Below are 17,286 nucleotides of genomic sequence, written 5' to 3' on the forward strand. Positions count from 1 at the left end.
TATCTTTCTTCCAGTGAGTATGTCTGGCCACTTTGTCAAAGATAATGTGGCTGAGTGTAGGGGCTTCAGCATCTTCTAATCTATTTCATTGATCCTCAGGTCTATTTCGTTGCCAATACCATGCTGATTTTATCACAGTAGCCTTGTAGTATAATTTCAAATCAGGAATTGTAATGCCTCCTGCCTTGTCTTTATTGCCCAGGATTGCCTTTGCTATTCTAGGTCTTTTCTGTGAACCAGGGATTGAACTCAGGCACTTGCTCTTGGCAGGCAAACCCTTATTTACTGAGCTATCTCCCTGGCCCTTTTACTGTCACTTTTAATCCCTATTATTAAAAGCTGTAAAAGATGCCACTAATACTGGAATAAAGTGTGTTGGCACTGTGTGATGTGGGTGAGGCCATTTAAAAAGTAGTGTAATCCTAAGAAGTGGAAATCGACGGGAAGACATACCAAGTGAAGCCGATCCATAATCTGAATGGACACACAATTGGGCAGTACAGAATACATGTGGGGAAAATCATGTCCAACATGAAGGGCAGGGAGGCAACATGGTTGAGGAAGGGGAAGTGTATGCCATTGGTAGTACAGGAAAAGTGTTGTTCATGACGACATGGAGTATTCACATTATATGAAAAATTTTGATGTTGGACATGTGTCAATAAGGCTTCCAAGAACAAAACACTTGTTAAATGTCAATAATGAAAACTTTAGCACACTCGCCTTCTACCGCCAATGCCTGGATTGCCTAAGAGAATGTAAATACTTGATGGCACTGAAGAATCTGTGTAACGTGGGCATTGTAGACCCATACCCACCACTGTGTGACATTAAAGGGCCATACACAGCACAGTTTGAAAACACCATCCTGCTGTGTAGAGAGGTTGTCAGCAGAGGAGAGGACTACTAATCAGTCTAGAGCCACCTCAGCATCTTTATTTTCTAAGTTTTGTTGGAATACATTACACCAGAATTAACTTACTCCATGTTGTCTGTTTTAATAGTGGACCTGTGTAATACTTTATAATGTTTAAAAGAATTTGACTTTGATATCATGTCTGCATCCTGTACAACAAATAACCACTAGGAAGACAGTATGCAATGTGTTAATTATTAAAACTGTCCTACTAATTTGATTTGAAACTGTCATTGCTATTTGTTTCTCAATAAAATTATGGGGAAAAAAAGAATTTGACTTTGATCAAAGGCAAACAATCCACCTAATATAATTAATCAAGGAAAATGCTTTCCAGACTTTAAATGTTAATTGTTTCCTCCCTGTCTAGGAAATGCTCAAGTTAGGAATGATTTACATGTTTTGCTTGGAACACCTAAGTCATGCTTTTTTGATAGTTATATTGCCATATTCTTACTTAAATGCTTTCAACGACTGACTACATCCATTTGTGCACCTATGTCCTCTGGTATTGCTTTTTAACCTTCCTGGAATTCACTTTCTAAAATAAAGACATTTTCACATCTAAAAAAAAAAATGAAAGGCTAACTCCTGGGAAACAGGTGACTCGGTATTTTGAGAGGAACATTATAGCTTTCACTGCTCGTACAAAGGAGGAGGAGAATCATGAAGAAGACCAAAACCAATTAGCTCAGGGTCCGAGTCACAGAAGTAGAAAAACAGGATAACACAAAAGACCCACAGAAGGCGGAGGGCTACAAATGGTAATAATAAGCAAAACTGAGCATGGTAGAAAGCAAAGAAATAATAGAATAAGCAAATCATAAACTGGTTCTTTGAAAACAGTACTAAAGTTGGCAAACTTTCTGGCAAGGTTGATTCAGAAAATGTAAAATACAGACCAAGTATATAGCTCAGTGGCACAAGCGCCTGCCTGGCAAGGGCAAGGTCCTGAGTTTGATTCCCAGTATAGAAAATCACCCGTGAAATATAACTATCATAAAGACTAAAAATAGGGACATAAGTACAGCCACAGTTTTAACTATATGACAAAATATTTATGACAATAAATTCAAAATTTTACATAAAATGAACAATTTCCTACAAAAACATAACTTAATCTAATTTAAGAAAAAAATATTACAACTTGAATATGTCAATGTTATGCGTTAAATTGTGTTCCCAAAGAAAGATATGTTCAAATCCTAACTTTGGTGCCTCAGGATATTTTCTTGTCTGGAAATAGGACTTTCACAGATGTAATTCTCTTTCCTGATGGGACTGGTGGTGAGGTCAGCAGCCACGCACTGTGGCACGCACCTGTAATCTCAGCACTCTGGGAGGCTAAGGCAGAAGGACTGAAAGTTTGACCTGAGTTAGATAGCTTAGTAACTTAACCAGATCCTGTCTCAAAATTTAAAAAAAAAAAAAAATTTTTAAAAGGCTGAGATGCAGCTCAGGGCAAAGGCCCTGAGTACAAAGGTTGTCATACTGGAGCACAGTGTGCCCCTTCCCCAGCTCACCTTGTCAGCCTCTCCTCATGGAGGCAGGTGCGCAGTGTTCCCCAGCAAGTTGGGTGGGATCATCAGTGTGACATCATGTGGTTCCTTCCCAGTGCTGTCATGAGCAGATCACACTCAGGGAGTGCAGCTGGCGCCTGCGCACTCCACATAGGTTTGTCCTTCCTTCCTAGGTACATCAAGGTGATGGAAAGCTAATTCTCTACTCCAACAAGAACATCTTCCAAATTCTCTTTCCTGATGGGACAGGCCAGATACAGTATCCACTATAGCAGAGAGATGCTCACAGAGGCACAGATTGGCATGGCACAAGTCTGTGGTTTGGGGTTGGCATGCAGGTTTTGGCTGAGGACTATGTCCTCTGCCTTTTTCAGTAGGTAGGTCCCAAGGGATTCTCAGTGCCTTAACCATCTCTCAGCTATCCATCAGGAAACCTGGCGGTGCTCATCGCCTGCACCGGTGTTAAAAAGTTCGTATACGTCATTCTGGAAGATGATAGGAAAATGAGAGTTCAGGCCCTCATCAACAACTCTGGCGAGGCCACCTTCTTTGATGAAAATGGAGACATCTGGTAAGCTTGAGTCCCCAGTATCCCGATGAGCTCACGGAGGAATAATGTGGTGAAAGTTTGATCCCCAACCTACACTGCCTTCCTCCTTCCCTGTTTCGTAACTCTCTCACACTGGATACCAGAGAAAGGGCACCATGAGAAACTTATAGGACAGGCCCTTCCTTCAGAGACTGGTCAAGATCCTCATGGCACCATGGCCTATGCGAGGACAAAAGAGCCAGCAAGGCTCAGCAACCACGGCCTGCTGGCTGCACTGCCTAAGCACCTCTCCAGGGTCACACTTCCTGGGAATTACCCCAGAAGACCCAGGGGCCTTGAGGCAGGGTGGTGAGGGCTACAGAGACGCACGTACTGTGTACAGAAGCCACGGTCAACAAGGCAACTTCTAAGTACTTCATTATAATCAAGGAAACTCTTAGGTTCCCAGAGCTGGTGATAGTGGAAAGCCTCACCTTACCAACACAAACTAACTGGTCGCTTCAGACAATTTCCTCATCTCTGAGGTGATCTAGGCATCTCCATTCAGGCTTCCCCTTCCACTGTGGCACAGGAGTCGCAGACTATCTTGGATCAACTTATACTTGATTATCAAAGCCAAACTTAATTTCTTTTTATTCTAAAAAAAAATTTTCCCTCTAAGCCTTGGCTTGTAAAAAATTTTTCTTCACTCATGGGTATTTTAAACACCATTTCCCAGTGGATTTTTAAAATGGTCACAACTTCCTAGTTCTAAAAGTTCTGTGCTCTCCTCTAAGGGCTGTTAGTATGGAAAAATACTGCCTAAAAAATCTCATCCTGGATACAGGAAGTGGGAGTGGGACAAGAAGTTTGGTTTATCTTAAATAGTTTTTGGCAATGTTCCAATAGAAAATTTATTTTTCCATAATTTTATTGAGAAACAAATAGCAATGAGATAGAAAATTTAGAGAAATCTTTTCATTGATAAACAAACAGGTTCAGAGGATAAATCATATAAGCTGAATCATACAGAAGAAAATTGTAGGAAAGAAATTTTATGCCATTTTGATTCAGCCTTAAAAATCATTAAAAAAAAAAAAAGCATAAAGTGAGGTATAGAAAGATAATTTATCTTATCCCCATATCCCAAGGCCCAACAGAACCCAAGAGGATCGAGACTGCTCAGAGCACCAGCTGGCCTAATTTCGGATTGGGTTAGGGCAACTCAAAGTCAAGATCCCAGCTCTGAAGGGCAGGGCCAAGCCTGGAGATTTACATTCTGTAAATGTGTGTCAGGTCACTCTGCACCTCAGCAGGGCCAGCAGCCAGGCCAATGTGCACCTGACACATTGCTCATGCCTCTAAGTGTCCTTTCCCCCAAGGCTGTGACACCCACCCGAGGATCTAAGACAAAGACAAACACTCCAAGGGTAGGAGACCCCACTTCCCCTCATCAGAATCCTCAGAAGCAACCCTAAAGCCGCCTCTGTTTCAGGAGTGGGCTGCGAGTGTGCTGATTATTTCTGGGGCTCTGGGAAGGCCTCTGCTCTGTAAGGGAGTGGCTCAGGCATTGATCCTCAGGGCAGCAGCTACCTCGGGCCTAAAGGCCCTGTTCCCCAAAGCAATCTTGTTTCAGAGGCTCAATCTCTGGCCAGTAGCCAGTGGAGTTCCAAGAACCCCAATTTCTCAACTCCATTGCTTTCCTTGGGCCTGAGACCTGTGTGCTTTTGGAAGATTTTCAGAAACTTTGCTCATGGGCTGTCAGGAAAGAGAAATGCTGGCTGCTTCCCTTTCGAACCTGAGCTCCTCCCTAGAGCCCAAAAGAGGCAGGCTTAGTGCCAGTGAATTTCAGTCTTCCAAGCTGGCAGTCAGGCTAGAGTGGGCCTCATAAGTCTTGGCCCGTGGCCCACACAGTGTCCCATCCAGCCAGTCCTTCCCCTCTTTTGTTGCTCCCATTTGCCCCTAAAGCAGAGTAGGACCCTTCAAAGACATCACTGTCATTTTTATTGCCCTTGCTTCTCACTGCTGGACAGAGCACAGGCGCCTTGAGGTCTCCGATTTCCATGGTCTCCCCTCTCCACAGCACAGGGCCCTCGCTCCTGGTGGCACAGCCTCCAGTCCCAATGCACTTAATGTTCTAGACCCCTTGTCTCTGGCACCTTTAGCCCAGAACCGCGTACTCAGACAGGGAAAGATTTTAATCCCACACAAGAACTCTGTCGGCAGCCACTTCAAGGAGTAAAAAGCCAGTAGGGATCTGCTCCTTGCAGGCTCACATAAGATTCCTCTCTCCTTTCCCCTCGGTTCCCGACAGTAAGGAAATTCTAATTTCTACTGAGTTGCTCCCAGGATGGGCGTTTGATCCCCATACAACTCTATGAGGAAAGTACTATTACTTGCATTTTACAATTGTGGAAACTGAGGTGTAGAGAGGTTCAGTAATGGTCAAAGGTCACGCAGCTTGCTAGTGGCAGTGCTGGGCTTTGAACTGAGAACATCTGGCTCAAGCCCAGGTTTGCAATTCATCACTGAACGTACAACCTCTTGGGCAGGTGAAGAAGAGTACAGTGGGACAGGTTAGGCCCAGTGATGAAGAAATACATGGGGTTTGAAGGGCCAGGAAAGAAAGGTTTAGGAAGCCAATGCCTTATCCATTAGGCAACTCGGGCTGCTGAAAGAAAGGTTTAGAAGGCAGGCAGGCCCCCATAAATTATGGACGGCTGAGGAGAAATCCGCCCACCCACCCTCACTCGGCACTGTGCCCAAGGTGCTGGCATGGACCTGAGTAGCCAGATCTCCACGGGTCCTGCCTCTAGGAGTTCATCTTTAGTCTGGATTTATAACAACACTGAAAATACTGGATTAGCCAACAATGACCCCATTGCTCTGGGAGACAATACGTGCATAGCTACACAGGTCATGGAAGCTAATGGGGAGGTCTATAGATCATCGTCAGAGAGCTAGAGGGGCCCCTCTGAGAAGGGGGCATTGAAGGTGAGACTTGAAGGAGGTGCAGCCTGCCAGCCATGCATGAAGGGCAGGAGACCTTAGCACGGAGAAGTTACAAGCAAGGAAGAGTATGTGTGACCCAGGGACTGAAAAGTGTATAGAAGTGAGGCTAAGCCACAGCTCTGGGCCCTGCTCTGCCATGGGGCCCAGGGCCCAGCACTACAGCTGCCTAACATAACCTCTCAGTCCAGGTTGAACCTGAGCAGAAGCCTGGGCCACTACTTCCCCAAAGGCCGGCCCCAGAAGGCCTGGAACTGGTGGGATCTGAGGATCCACATCCACGAGCTCCCTATCAAGTGTATCTCCTTGAAAGTCAACAAGTACATCCAGGTGCAAATAAGAAGCCAAGATCAGATCCTCTTCTGCTACTTCCATGATCAGAAGTGGGTTTGTTTAAATCTGGGCACTAAATACAAGGTAAGGCCTTGATTTTCTCTACCCTCTGTGGGCCCAGACACCCACCTACATACAGACTGTGGCTCATGCAAGGCCACCTTCCTTTAACTGAGCTGACATCCTCAGCTCATTATAAGCCAGACAGAAAAACAGAGACGTCACTTGCCTTGCCTCACCTCAGAGTCACATCAGCCTGGCCATGGAAGGCCCAGCCTGACAGCCAAGGATGGTCACTCTGCTGCTGTCCACCCTAAACACTCAGCCCCAAGCAGTCACTGAAGATCCAGTGTGCTTTGCCTGGGCCGAGCAGGAAAGTAGTCTCCGTGCACTAGTTTCCTAGGGCCACCATAACAGATTGCACAAATCAGGAGGCTTCAAACAACAAAGGATTATTCTCTCGCAGTTCTGAGGATGAACTATCTGACATCATCCAAAGGCTCTGACCAAGGGGCCCATCCTTGCCTCTCCCAGATTCTGGTCATCCCAGGCATGCTTGGCTTATAGTTATACCGCTCCAATTTCTGCCTGCATCCTCCTCATCTATCCCCTTTCTGCCAAATCTCCTCCTCCTCTTTCATGAGGATACTGGTCATCGGATTTAGGGCCCACCCTAATCTAGGATGATCTGATTCTGAATCTGCAATTACCTTAGATACTTAGGAAAAGACTTCATCATCAGTGAAGGTCATATGCACAGGTACAGCAGTTTAGGACTTGGCTGTATCCTCGTGGGAGAATAATTCAAGACAATACTAATGGCAAGTCTGGACCCCTGGAGGTATCATCATGGTAGGGGAAGAGGGTGGACTCTTGAGATGCTTCCTAGGGACCAGAGGTAAGGAAAGGAATAAAGAGGCCACCGCTGAGACTTGAACATAGCCCTATTCGTGCTCCACCTCCCCTTCCCCACTGCACAGGTAAGGCTCCATCCACAGACCCCACTAGAAAGGCAGTCAGTGGAGACAGCTAAGTAGATACAGACATGTCTCTTGGGAGACGAGGCAGCTGGAGGAAGAAGTCCAATAGCCAACTTTAGAAAAATTAAGCTGCGTAAATATTATTTTAGAAGCGAAAATGTAGGATTAGAGTGACCAGCTGCCCATTTGTTCAGGACTAAGTGTTTCCCGGGATGTGGAACTTTGAATGCTAACCCCAGGAATGTTCCAAGCAGCCTTGACCAGCTGGTATCCTGGGTCCCTTTCTGACATAGCCACATTTTTCAAGCTGAATAGTGGTGTCCTAACATCCCTGCCCATGTGGATTTCTTCCAGTAGCTGAACCCAGCTCTACTGACTTGCCTATTCACACTCTTGCCTCAGCAGTCACAAGCTTCAGGGGGAGCGGTCAGATCTGGAAAGGGCACAGGGGCCTGCCTGGGCCTCTGGTCTGTAAATAGCAGTGGGTTTCCCCAGGAGATGAGGTCCAGGAAAGGGAGAGAGAACCCAGAAAAAGGCTGCATGGACAGGAAGATCAGGAGGCCTAAGAGCCCTGGGACATGGAGGGGAGTTGCACCCCTAGAGGGAGATGGAGCGAGCCAGCACAAATAGAAAGAGTCACAGAGACAGGAGAGGTCAGAGCTGGCCTGCTGCCTTCTGTTAGACAGCCAGCTAATTGTACAGCCCAGGAATGCTACCATGGGTGAAGCCATGTCATCATCAGGAGACCTCACAGAAATAGGGCATGCTGGTATTATTCTTTTTAGCTTTACAAAATGTTATTTTTTAAGTTTTTTAGTACAATGTAGATATATATTATGATTGCATTTATCAAGGAAATTTGTTACCTTTACATGATTATATTATTTGTTCTTTATCATATCCTCTTCACAAGACTTTTTATGAACCTTTTACAGGCCACAAAGGCACAGGGTGACACTGAGACCGCCTCACTGGGGCAAGGCCTCATCTCAACAAAACCAGACAGACTCTCAGGTAGAAGTGGGGCTCGTCAGTGGGCACGTGAGGTCTCTGAGCCCTGGAAGTTCCCTGACCCAGCCCTGAGGCCTAGAACCCATAGGCAAGAAGCTCAGCCCCAGAGACAGCACCGCCTTCATGGCCAGGCCACCTTCCACTCTGGTGTGGGGTTGAGCCGGCATGTGGCCTCGGCCCACATTGCCCTGTGCACACAGTCACAAGCAGTGGCCAGAGTGTGGGGATGCAGCAGAAAGGCTGCTAGAAGTAGGCTAGAGAAATGGTTCTGCCCTCGAGGGCACAGGTTCCCGGGAAGACCTGCCCTGGCAGCAGGCCGCCATTCCTGTGTAGCGGGAGCAGAGCCCAGACAGCCGTGGTCCTCACCTGGCCTTCTGTGAATCCCACAGTTCATAAACCCAGAAGTGCTGAGCAACATGAAAAAGACAGCAGCCCTAGAGGTGGTACCTGGCCCAACAGCTTGGAAGATCAAGATCCTTCTGGGAAAAATGAATGGGATCTTGAATCTCCTGACCGTTCCTGACCTGGAAGACTTCATCAAAGCCACCACAATGTGGAAAGTGAACATGAGTCTGGCAAAGAGTAAGTCTCAAGTCTGACTTTCCGACAGTCACCAAATTTTCCCAGGCTTTACCCAGCCTCTACTGAATGTCTTGGGAACAGCAAGTTCCCAGGAACTTCATGGAAAACCCCAAAGACCTGTTTATGTCATTGGAGACTTGGTTTATAATTTAAGACCTGTCACAGCTCCTTGGTTGGGGAGAAAACAAATAAGATTTTTCAGGGCTGACCAAATCTGTGACTGAGCATAAAGACAATAGTTACCTCTGGCCCGACAGCTTTGGAGGTGCAGGGTTACTGCAACATACAACACATGGCAATACCTGCCCTGCCTCCTCCTATGCTCGCTTCAGAAGTTCTTTTGCAAGGCTCGGAAAACCAAAGACTTTCAGAATTACTTTTTCTTCATTTGTTGCCCAAAAGTTTGAATAGTTATTGTATGACATCTTCTAGATGCTTTGTATGATAATACAGACTTGGCAATATTCTTATTAAAAGTTAATTTCTGTCCAAAAAAAAGAAGTTCTTCTGCAGCTGACAGTACCTTCCCTGACTCAGAGGATAGACTGTCCAGCTCGGCCCCTTATAGACTGTGTGCTCTTGGGCAAGCAGCTTTAGGCCTCCATTTTCGTAGCTGTAAAATGCCTAGAAATAGTGCCCCCACCACAGCGCTGGGAGCAGTGAACAAGTTCGTGCATGCCTCATTGCTAGAACAGTGGCTCACCATTAGAAATTATTGGTGAGTGTCATGCCGACCATCTCAGTCCCTCCCTTCACTCCAGAGCAGCTCCAAGGTGTCTGTCAGATGTACTTTGCTAGGTGCACGTCTGCATTTCCCTAGTTTTCCAGAAAGAGTTCATTCACCTTTCTCATTATGGTACTCACTGCTTTCAAACAAATTACGAACCTGGGCTACATACTACACAAGTTAGGCCTCACAGGGCTCACAAGTGCTGTCACAAATGCTGTGACATGGACAGCATTTTCTTGAGGAAAAGAGATTAAATGCCTGACTCAAGATTCCATACTAGTTAGTGCCAGTGAAGACTGGGGTCCCAACCTACCTGACTACCTGATAACCATTCCGATGACAACATGGGGTTTTCTACGACCCCCTATCCCAGGCTGAAGCCCACCTCCAAATGCTGCTGCTAAGATTCCACTTCGTACAGAATTCACCCTCATCCTGCCCCAAGGAGCTGTGGGGACTTAGCCCTAACACCAAGCTGTGTTACCTCTGCACAACTCCCTATCAGCCTCCAGGGCTGGGCCTCCTGACTTGGGGTCACCAAAGCAACACCTGGACACAGGGTGGGTAGAAGGCAGAAATGGCTCTGGTCTTGGATTCCCCTGCTTCTCCACCAGTGTCACCTCATCTTACATTTGCAAATACTTTATTTCCAAATAAGGTCTCATTCTGTGGTACTAGGGGTTAGGATTTTGGTGTAAGAACTTTGGTAGGCCTCATGTGGCCACAATTCATCTCTTGACAACATCTGCTTCACACCCCTGCCTTCTCTCAGGCCAACATTTCCAAAAGAAAAAATCCTCCTTGGCTCAGTATCATTTTATCTTCATTGGCCTGGCCAAAAAAAGGCACTTCTAGAAATGCAAATGAAGTAGATTTGGCTATGTATCCATACTAAACTGGTAGGTTCAATGATTTCCTGAAGGGTAATTCATGAGTATATGCTCCAAGGTACATGGAGCTCCTACCAATGCCCTCCAAAATGGTCTCTTCAGTATTTAATTAGGACATCCAACAAAGCACCTACCATGTGCTGAGCAGACCGAGAAGACTGTGTATAGCTGGTGGCCAGGGTGAGATGGGGAGTGGCGAGTAGGAAGGATTTATAGAGTTGGAAAGAAACAACGAAATTGTAGTTTTATGGAGGACACAGTAGAATGGAACCAAGGGAGAACCTATGGGGAGAGCTGAGTCACAAGAACCTCTTCCTGGGTAGAGCTGCAGAATGAACAGCAGCGGGACATGCTGGGAACTCCAGTGAGAGGCAAGGGCCTCTGCAGAGATACTGAGAGCCAGACATGAGTAAGGATATGGCATTTTGAGTTTGTTAGATAGTATCTCTTTTGGCTGCCCAGCCCCTCTACCCCCAATTCTCCCTTTATAGAATGGACTCTCCCATTAGAATGAATCTAACAGGCAGTAAAACTATAGAAACTAAAAAACATTGTATGAGTCAAGGTCCTGTCAGTAGGCAGGAGGAGGAAAATGTAAATAACGTTAACAAGTTAACACAGTGGTAAAAACTCTTTAAGAAAACAGCAGCAAACAGCACAGCACACTCTTTCCCTCTGCCCTCCCATACTCTTTTTCTGTTTTTGCTTCTACTTTTTTTCTGAGCTGTGGGGAGCTCATCGAAGAGCAACTTGGTGCGCCATCCTGCCTCTGCTCAATAAACAGCACAGAAGGGAAGCCACACACCAGAGCCAGAGACTCCTTCCCTATGAAATGGACCCCAGCATCCTACAAAGCTTAACACTGCCCCAGCTGGGAAAGGAAAACCATCACCAGGTGCAGCCCCAGAATCTGCGATGGCAGAGTGAACTTGTGGCTAAGGAGACCCTCCTCGCCGCTCAGCGCTTAGTGTAGCACAGACAGCCACAACTACAGCAGGAGGCACAGCCGGGAGGAGGAAGGTGAGGTCTGGTCCAGCCCTGTCTCACCTGCAAGTCTGCACCAATGCCTTGGGCAAAAGACAAATCTGCACGTGTGCTGCTTCCTGCTCTCATCCCCCGTGTTCTTCCATCTCTGGTCCATCCTCTAGTTCCTCTCTGTTCATGCTAGTGAGGTTTTCCCTTGCCTGTACTCAAGGATCATCATGAATGAGCAGTAGAAGGGGCCAACCAAGTCCCTGTGTGATTAGGATTCACAGCTTTATATTCCTGCAATGATAGGAAGTGTTACTGGGCTCTGGTAGTAAAGATACCTCTGGAGCTCCAGCAAGGAATACTGAACATGAGAACCTTGCCCCGGAAGTTACACTGGAAACAGAAGTGGCAGGAATCAGAGCTACTATATGTGGGAAGAACAGGCAGAACTTGGTGGGAATGGGACTGGGAGAGGAAGGCTGCGCGACACTTGCCCTACAAATGACCATTTTGGAGGACATTGTTTCTGAGCACCTACAAGCAGCAGGAGTCATTCTTGTAGTTTACTGGAGACACAAAGTTGCTGTGCCATGGAGCTTCCAAGGTGGGTTGGCAAAAAACATCAAGCAAAACAGATCATATGTCAGGTATGAGGACACCAGGGCGGCCAGGCCAGCTGGTTGTCAGGAGTTGGGAATTGCGGAGATGCTATTCCACTTAGACAGCAAGGCGCTGCAACCCTGGCACTGCTAACATCGTGGGCTTTTTCTTGTGGGAGCTGCCCTAGCATTGAAGTATGTTCAGCAGCATCTCTGTTCTCTACCCACTAGGAGCCAGTATCGCAGGCACACACGCATGCACATGCACACACACACACACACACACACACACACGCATGTCGAAACAATCTAAATGTCTTCAGAGGTTGCGACATACACCCTGGTGGGGGACAGAGTGGAGAAGGAGCCCTGCTTGCAGAGATACAGTTACAAATTATTTGAGGAGGGGCCAATGAGATACCTCAGGGGTCTAAAGCACCTGCCTAGGCAAGCTTAGGCAAATGGGCAGGGACTGCAGTTCGATTCCTGGCACTACATGCTGTGCCAGCCTGGCCTGTAGGGTGGGCTGAGCCAGCCACACACACACACACACACAAAAAAAAAAAAAAAAAAAAAAAAAAAAAATTTAAGGGACTCTTTTGGTTTATATTTAATAGCCCCATATGTGTTTATCTAGGTAAATGTTCCAAGTGTTTATAAGCATGTATCCTGCAATTTGGGGGTATTCTGGATTTACTAATTGGGAAACTCAGGAATTGTATTTACCTGGTTCATTGTATTACCTGGCGTCTTTGAGTAAAACAAAAACTTCTTCAAAAACAAAAAAGTCAACATCATGAAAACAAGCAAATAAAAACCGTAAGTTGATTAGTCAAACTGAAAAGGGACTGAACAGATGTAACAACATAGTAAAGTATTCACAGGGTAGAGACATGAGAAAGCTGCAATATGAGCTACCTAGCAGATACTGGGCTTATTTACTAGGTGTGCTTATGGTAGTGGGAATTTTGTAAAAAGGCATGGATCCTAAAGTATTTAGGATGACATGGCATGACTTCATAGCTTTCAAATAGTTCAGCAAGGGGCCGGGGAGATGGCTCTGTAGAATAAGCACTTGCCTGGCAAGTGCAAGGGCCTGGGTTCAATCCCTGGTTCCACCAAAAAAAAAAAAAAAAAAAGTTCAGCAAAAGATTGTTTATACAGACTGACAATTATAACCTTCTTGATTTTAAAATGTGTACAAGAGCTCAATATTGTAAAGAAATTTTAGAATACATATTTTAAAAAACTAAACGTTACATGGCAAACACTAGTAACAATTTGAGGGCTCATTTATAATTTATATTTTACACTAAAAATAAAGCAACAGGGCCAGCCAGATAGCTCAGTAGATTAAAGCGCCAGGGACGGGGGTTCAATCCCCAGTATGCTGTGCTGGCCCCACCTCCAGAGCATGCTGAGACAGTGAATGAGACTGGGTGTGGTAGCACACACCTGAAATTCCAGCGCGAGGGAGGCTGAAAACAGGAGGATCAGTACAAGTCTGATCTACATAGTGAGACCCTGTAGACCCTGTATTATTTTTTTTTAAAAATCAAGCACTAAAGTAATATCTAACAGTGAGCATATGTGTACAATTGCAAACTATTTCCAAAAACCTGTATACTTAATACGTCTACTTAGTGGATGACTACCCACCTTCCCCAGTATTGGGGATTGAACATAGATAGGGCCTGTGCAGTGGGCTACATCCCCAGCCCTTTTTATTTTCTGGGACAGTCTAAGTTGCGCAGGCTTGACTGAGATAAAAATCCTCCTGCCTCAGCCTCCTAGGGTGCTAGGATTACAGAAGTGTGCCATGTCCAGCTATGCAAGCGAGTATCATGTACAAGTCTTCAGCAATCACTTTCCCTTTCACTGGTGTCCACGCTGAGAGACTGAAGATAGACAAGCAACAAAAGAACATTCACAGTAGTACTCCAAAGGAGGAAGCAGCGAAAGCCCTCCTTTTTGAGATCTCTTATCAACATCCCCAGGTTCGTTTTAACTGACAACCCCCTTTTAAGAACTAAGGTTGGCTATTTTGCCTTACTAATAAGGTAAAAGAAGCAAATTTAAAGATATGGACTTGTTAAACGGGGGTGGGGGGGGATTGGTTTTTGTTGTTTTTGCAGTACTGGGTATTGAAGCCCAGGGCCTTGTGAACACCAGGAAAGCACTCTTAACCTTTCGGCTACAGTCCTAGCCCTTTTCAAATCTGAGGCAGGGGTTACCCATGTTGGCCTCAAATTTGTAATCTTGCCTAAATCTTCTGAGTAGCTGGGATTATGCCCACACTCAAGATGTTTTACTTTTACTACAATATTATATTTCAACACAGTTATCTGCACTGTCAGTACTCAGGAAGCTCGCAATTTTGCCACAAAACAAAAACACTGTTTTGCTAGTTTGGATATGGAATCTTCCCCCAAAGGCCCATGGTGTTACTGAGAGATGGAGGAAACCTCACTGGGAGTGGGGTAGTGGGTGGTCTTCCTGTTGGTGGTGTGTGCTGAGCAACAGTGGAACCCCAGGCCACACACGCCTCTTCCTCTACCACCTCCCAGTCATGAGGCGAGTAGCTCTTTACCTCACACTGCCTGCCATGGTGCACTACCTCAGGCACAACAGAGTCTATCAGTCACAAAGGGGAAGCCCGAAAATGTGAGCCAAATTAAACCTTTTTTTTAGTTGTTTTTAACATATTTGGTACAGAGTCTCACTACACAGCTTGGACTTGTAGTGATCCTCCTGTTTCAGCCTCCCCAGCAGTGGTATCACAGGCATGCACCTCTCGGTGGCCAGCTCAGCATGCCCGGAGGTGGGGCCAGCACAGCATGTGGTGCTGGGGATTGAACCCCAGTCCCTGCACTTGCCTAAGCAGGTACCTAGTGCACTGAGCTATGTCACCAGCCCAACCTTTCCTCTTTGTAAGTTAATTTACCTTAGGTATTTATTTATTTATTTATTTATTTATTTAGGTCTTTCTGAGACAGGGTCTCACTATGCAGTTCAAGCTGGACTTCAGCTCAATTTGTAGCCCAGGCTGGTCTCAAACTTGCAACAATTCTGCCTCAGCCTGAGTGCTGGAATTACAGGTGTGTACCACCAAGCCCAGCCACCTCTGGTATTTATTACAGTTAATGGAAAGCTGACTACAGTCTTTTAGATAAACCCGAGGCTTTTGTAGATAAATGGATGCAGCTCGAGTCTATATTGGTAAGTGAAATAAATCAGATCCACATGTACAAACACTGTATTATCTTGCTAGTAAGAATTTGAAAGTAATGAAAATCTAGGGGCTGGGGAAATGGCTCAGTAGAATAAGCACTTCCCTGGCAAGCACAAGGGCCTGAGTTCAATCCCTGGTTCCACAAAACAAAAAAAAAATCTAACTTCAAAAAAAAAAAGAAAAAGAAAAAGAAAATCTAAAAGGTACAGCAGATACTGTGAAAGGGAAATTGTTCAATGGGAAGGAAAAATGGCGGTGAGGAAAATGACAAATTTAAGAAGGGAAAAAGATACATTTGGGTATTTATGTAGAATAGCTTAGATAATTGTATTGTCGGATTCTATTCATCTTTTGGAGCAGTTAATGCTTAACTTTTTTGGTTTTTTACTTTTTTTTCCTCTTGAATTTCTTACAACTTGGTATTGCTTTTAGGGGCTTTTTTTTTTTAAACAAATCTTACACACATTTATATCTAGTAATGTGAACAACTAATCTGAACATAGCATCATGTAATACAGCAATATTGAATTATTACTTTTAGTGAAATCTTTTGTTTCTAACGCTTTTTCTTTATCTCTAATATTCTTTAAAAATAAATTTTTAATAAAAGTCTTTTAATTAATGAAATATTAAGATGGTTCTAAAATGTCTTCTCACAAGAATTACCTTGCCAGAGGAATTATGCAGTATACATTAAAAAGGGGGAAATGTGAGGAAGGCTGGGGTGCTGTGGATCAGCACCACAACCTCATTATAATTCTGCACTCCAGTCTGCAAGATATTATCGCTAGGCAAACCAGATGAAGGACACACAGATTCCTCTGTGTGTGGATCTACAAATTCTCTCAATAAAAACTTCAATGAAAAAAATCTTTAAAAGAATCCAAACAAGTATCAGACACAAGAAAATAGCAAAATCTTTATTTTTTTAGAAATTCATTTATTAAAAACAATTTCTCATCAAATAATATAAAGTATTTTAAATTAATTATTTGAAAGTATGTACACTCTCTGTATAAGTAAATACCTAAAACTGTACAGATTTAGACAGATATTCACTTAGCAACTAGGTGGGTCACTATCACCTACTTAGCACTTAGTAAGGTGTTTGAGTGTTTCAGAAACAAAAGATCAAAACACAAAAACAGTGCCATTAAGTATTTTTATCCTGAAGAACACACTCTGCTCTGTACATCAAACTACACCAGTTACATTGTTGTACAATAATCATGCCCTCATTTCTTTGGAAAGGCTACTTAAAAACCAAATGTACATATAATACACAAAAGCAGATATTTTACAATATCTTACAAACGTGTATTGAAAACACTAAGAAGTAAATACAATCTCAATTCATTCACTTCAAGGCAAAAAAAATATGGCCCTCTTACCTTTCACTTTCTCAAAACATGAGTAATAAGTTCCACCAAGCAATATCCACCGCCGAAATGAAGGTGGTAAAAAAGGGAACTCTTACAGACACCAGCATGGAACCGCCCACACCTTGAAGAGCCGCGCTGCACACGTGGGCAGCACAGGCACACAGATACCGCCTGCACCAACAGGCGCGGGCTCCTCCACAGCCTAGGCAGTGTCCATCCCATTTTCATACCAGGGTTTAAGGAATTCGGAACTCTTTTTGAAACAAGAGCCACACGCTGTTTACCACTACAACATCAGAGGCACAATCAATCTAGTTCCAAATTTAAAGAGGGAGGGATCTGTAGGGAACTCGCTATGGGGCCTCACGCGTGTGATCCCTGCTGGGGTGTGGTGCTTCTAAGACATGGGCAGTGTTTGCTGTCCTATGTGTGTTGGCAAAACGTATTCTGCTGTAGTGGGGCTGCAGGCCCACCAGGCTGGTGCACAGCACAGCACAGGCTGCTGGACAACTGGAATGCACATCAAAGTGTTCACTTTACAATCAGCAGCTGCAAACAAAGAGGCTGCTTGCAAAAGGACCAGAACTAAGCTTCATTCAGG

At 44.9% G+C, this 17,286-nt stretch overlaps 1 protein-coding gene across 1 annotated transcript in view; it reads left to right on the forward strand.

Annotated features, from left to right (window-relative positions):
- Positions 1 to 8,897, forward strand: part of Erich6b (glutamate rich 6B) — a 26,689-nt gene extending 17,792 nt beyond the window's left edge. Inside the window, exons 6-9 of the mRNA XM_012516709.1 lie at positions 2,610 to 2,695; positions 2,855 to 3,007; positions 6,166 to 6,391; positions 8,688 to 8,897. Of these exons, the coding sequence (XP_012372163.1) occupies positions 2,610 to 2,695; positions 2,855 to 3,007; positions 6,166 to 6,391; positions 8,688 to 8,897 (675 nt within the window). The remainder of the gene's footprint in view (positions 1 to 2,609; positions 2,696 to 2,854; positions 3,008 to 6,165; positions 6,392 to 8,687) is intronic.
- The last annotated feature ends 8,389 nt before the right edge of the window (positions 8,898 to 17,286 follow it).

The sequence above is a fragment of the Octodon degus genome, unplaced genomic scaffold (assembly GCF_000260255.1).
Source record: "Octodon degus isolate 3935 unplaced genomic scaffold, OctDeg1.0 scaffold00122, whole genome shotgun sequence".
In the NCBI taxonomy this organism is placed as follows: domain Eukaryota; kingdom Metazoa; phylum Chordata; class Mammalia; order Rodentia; family Octodontidae; genus Octodon; species Octodon degus.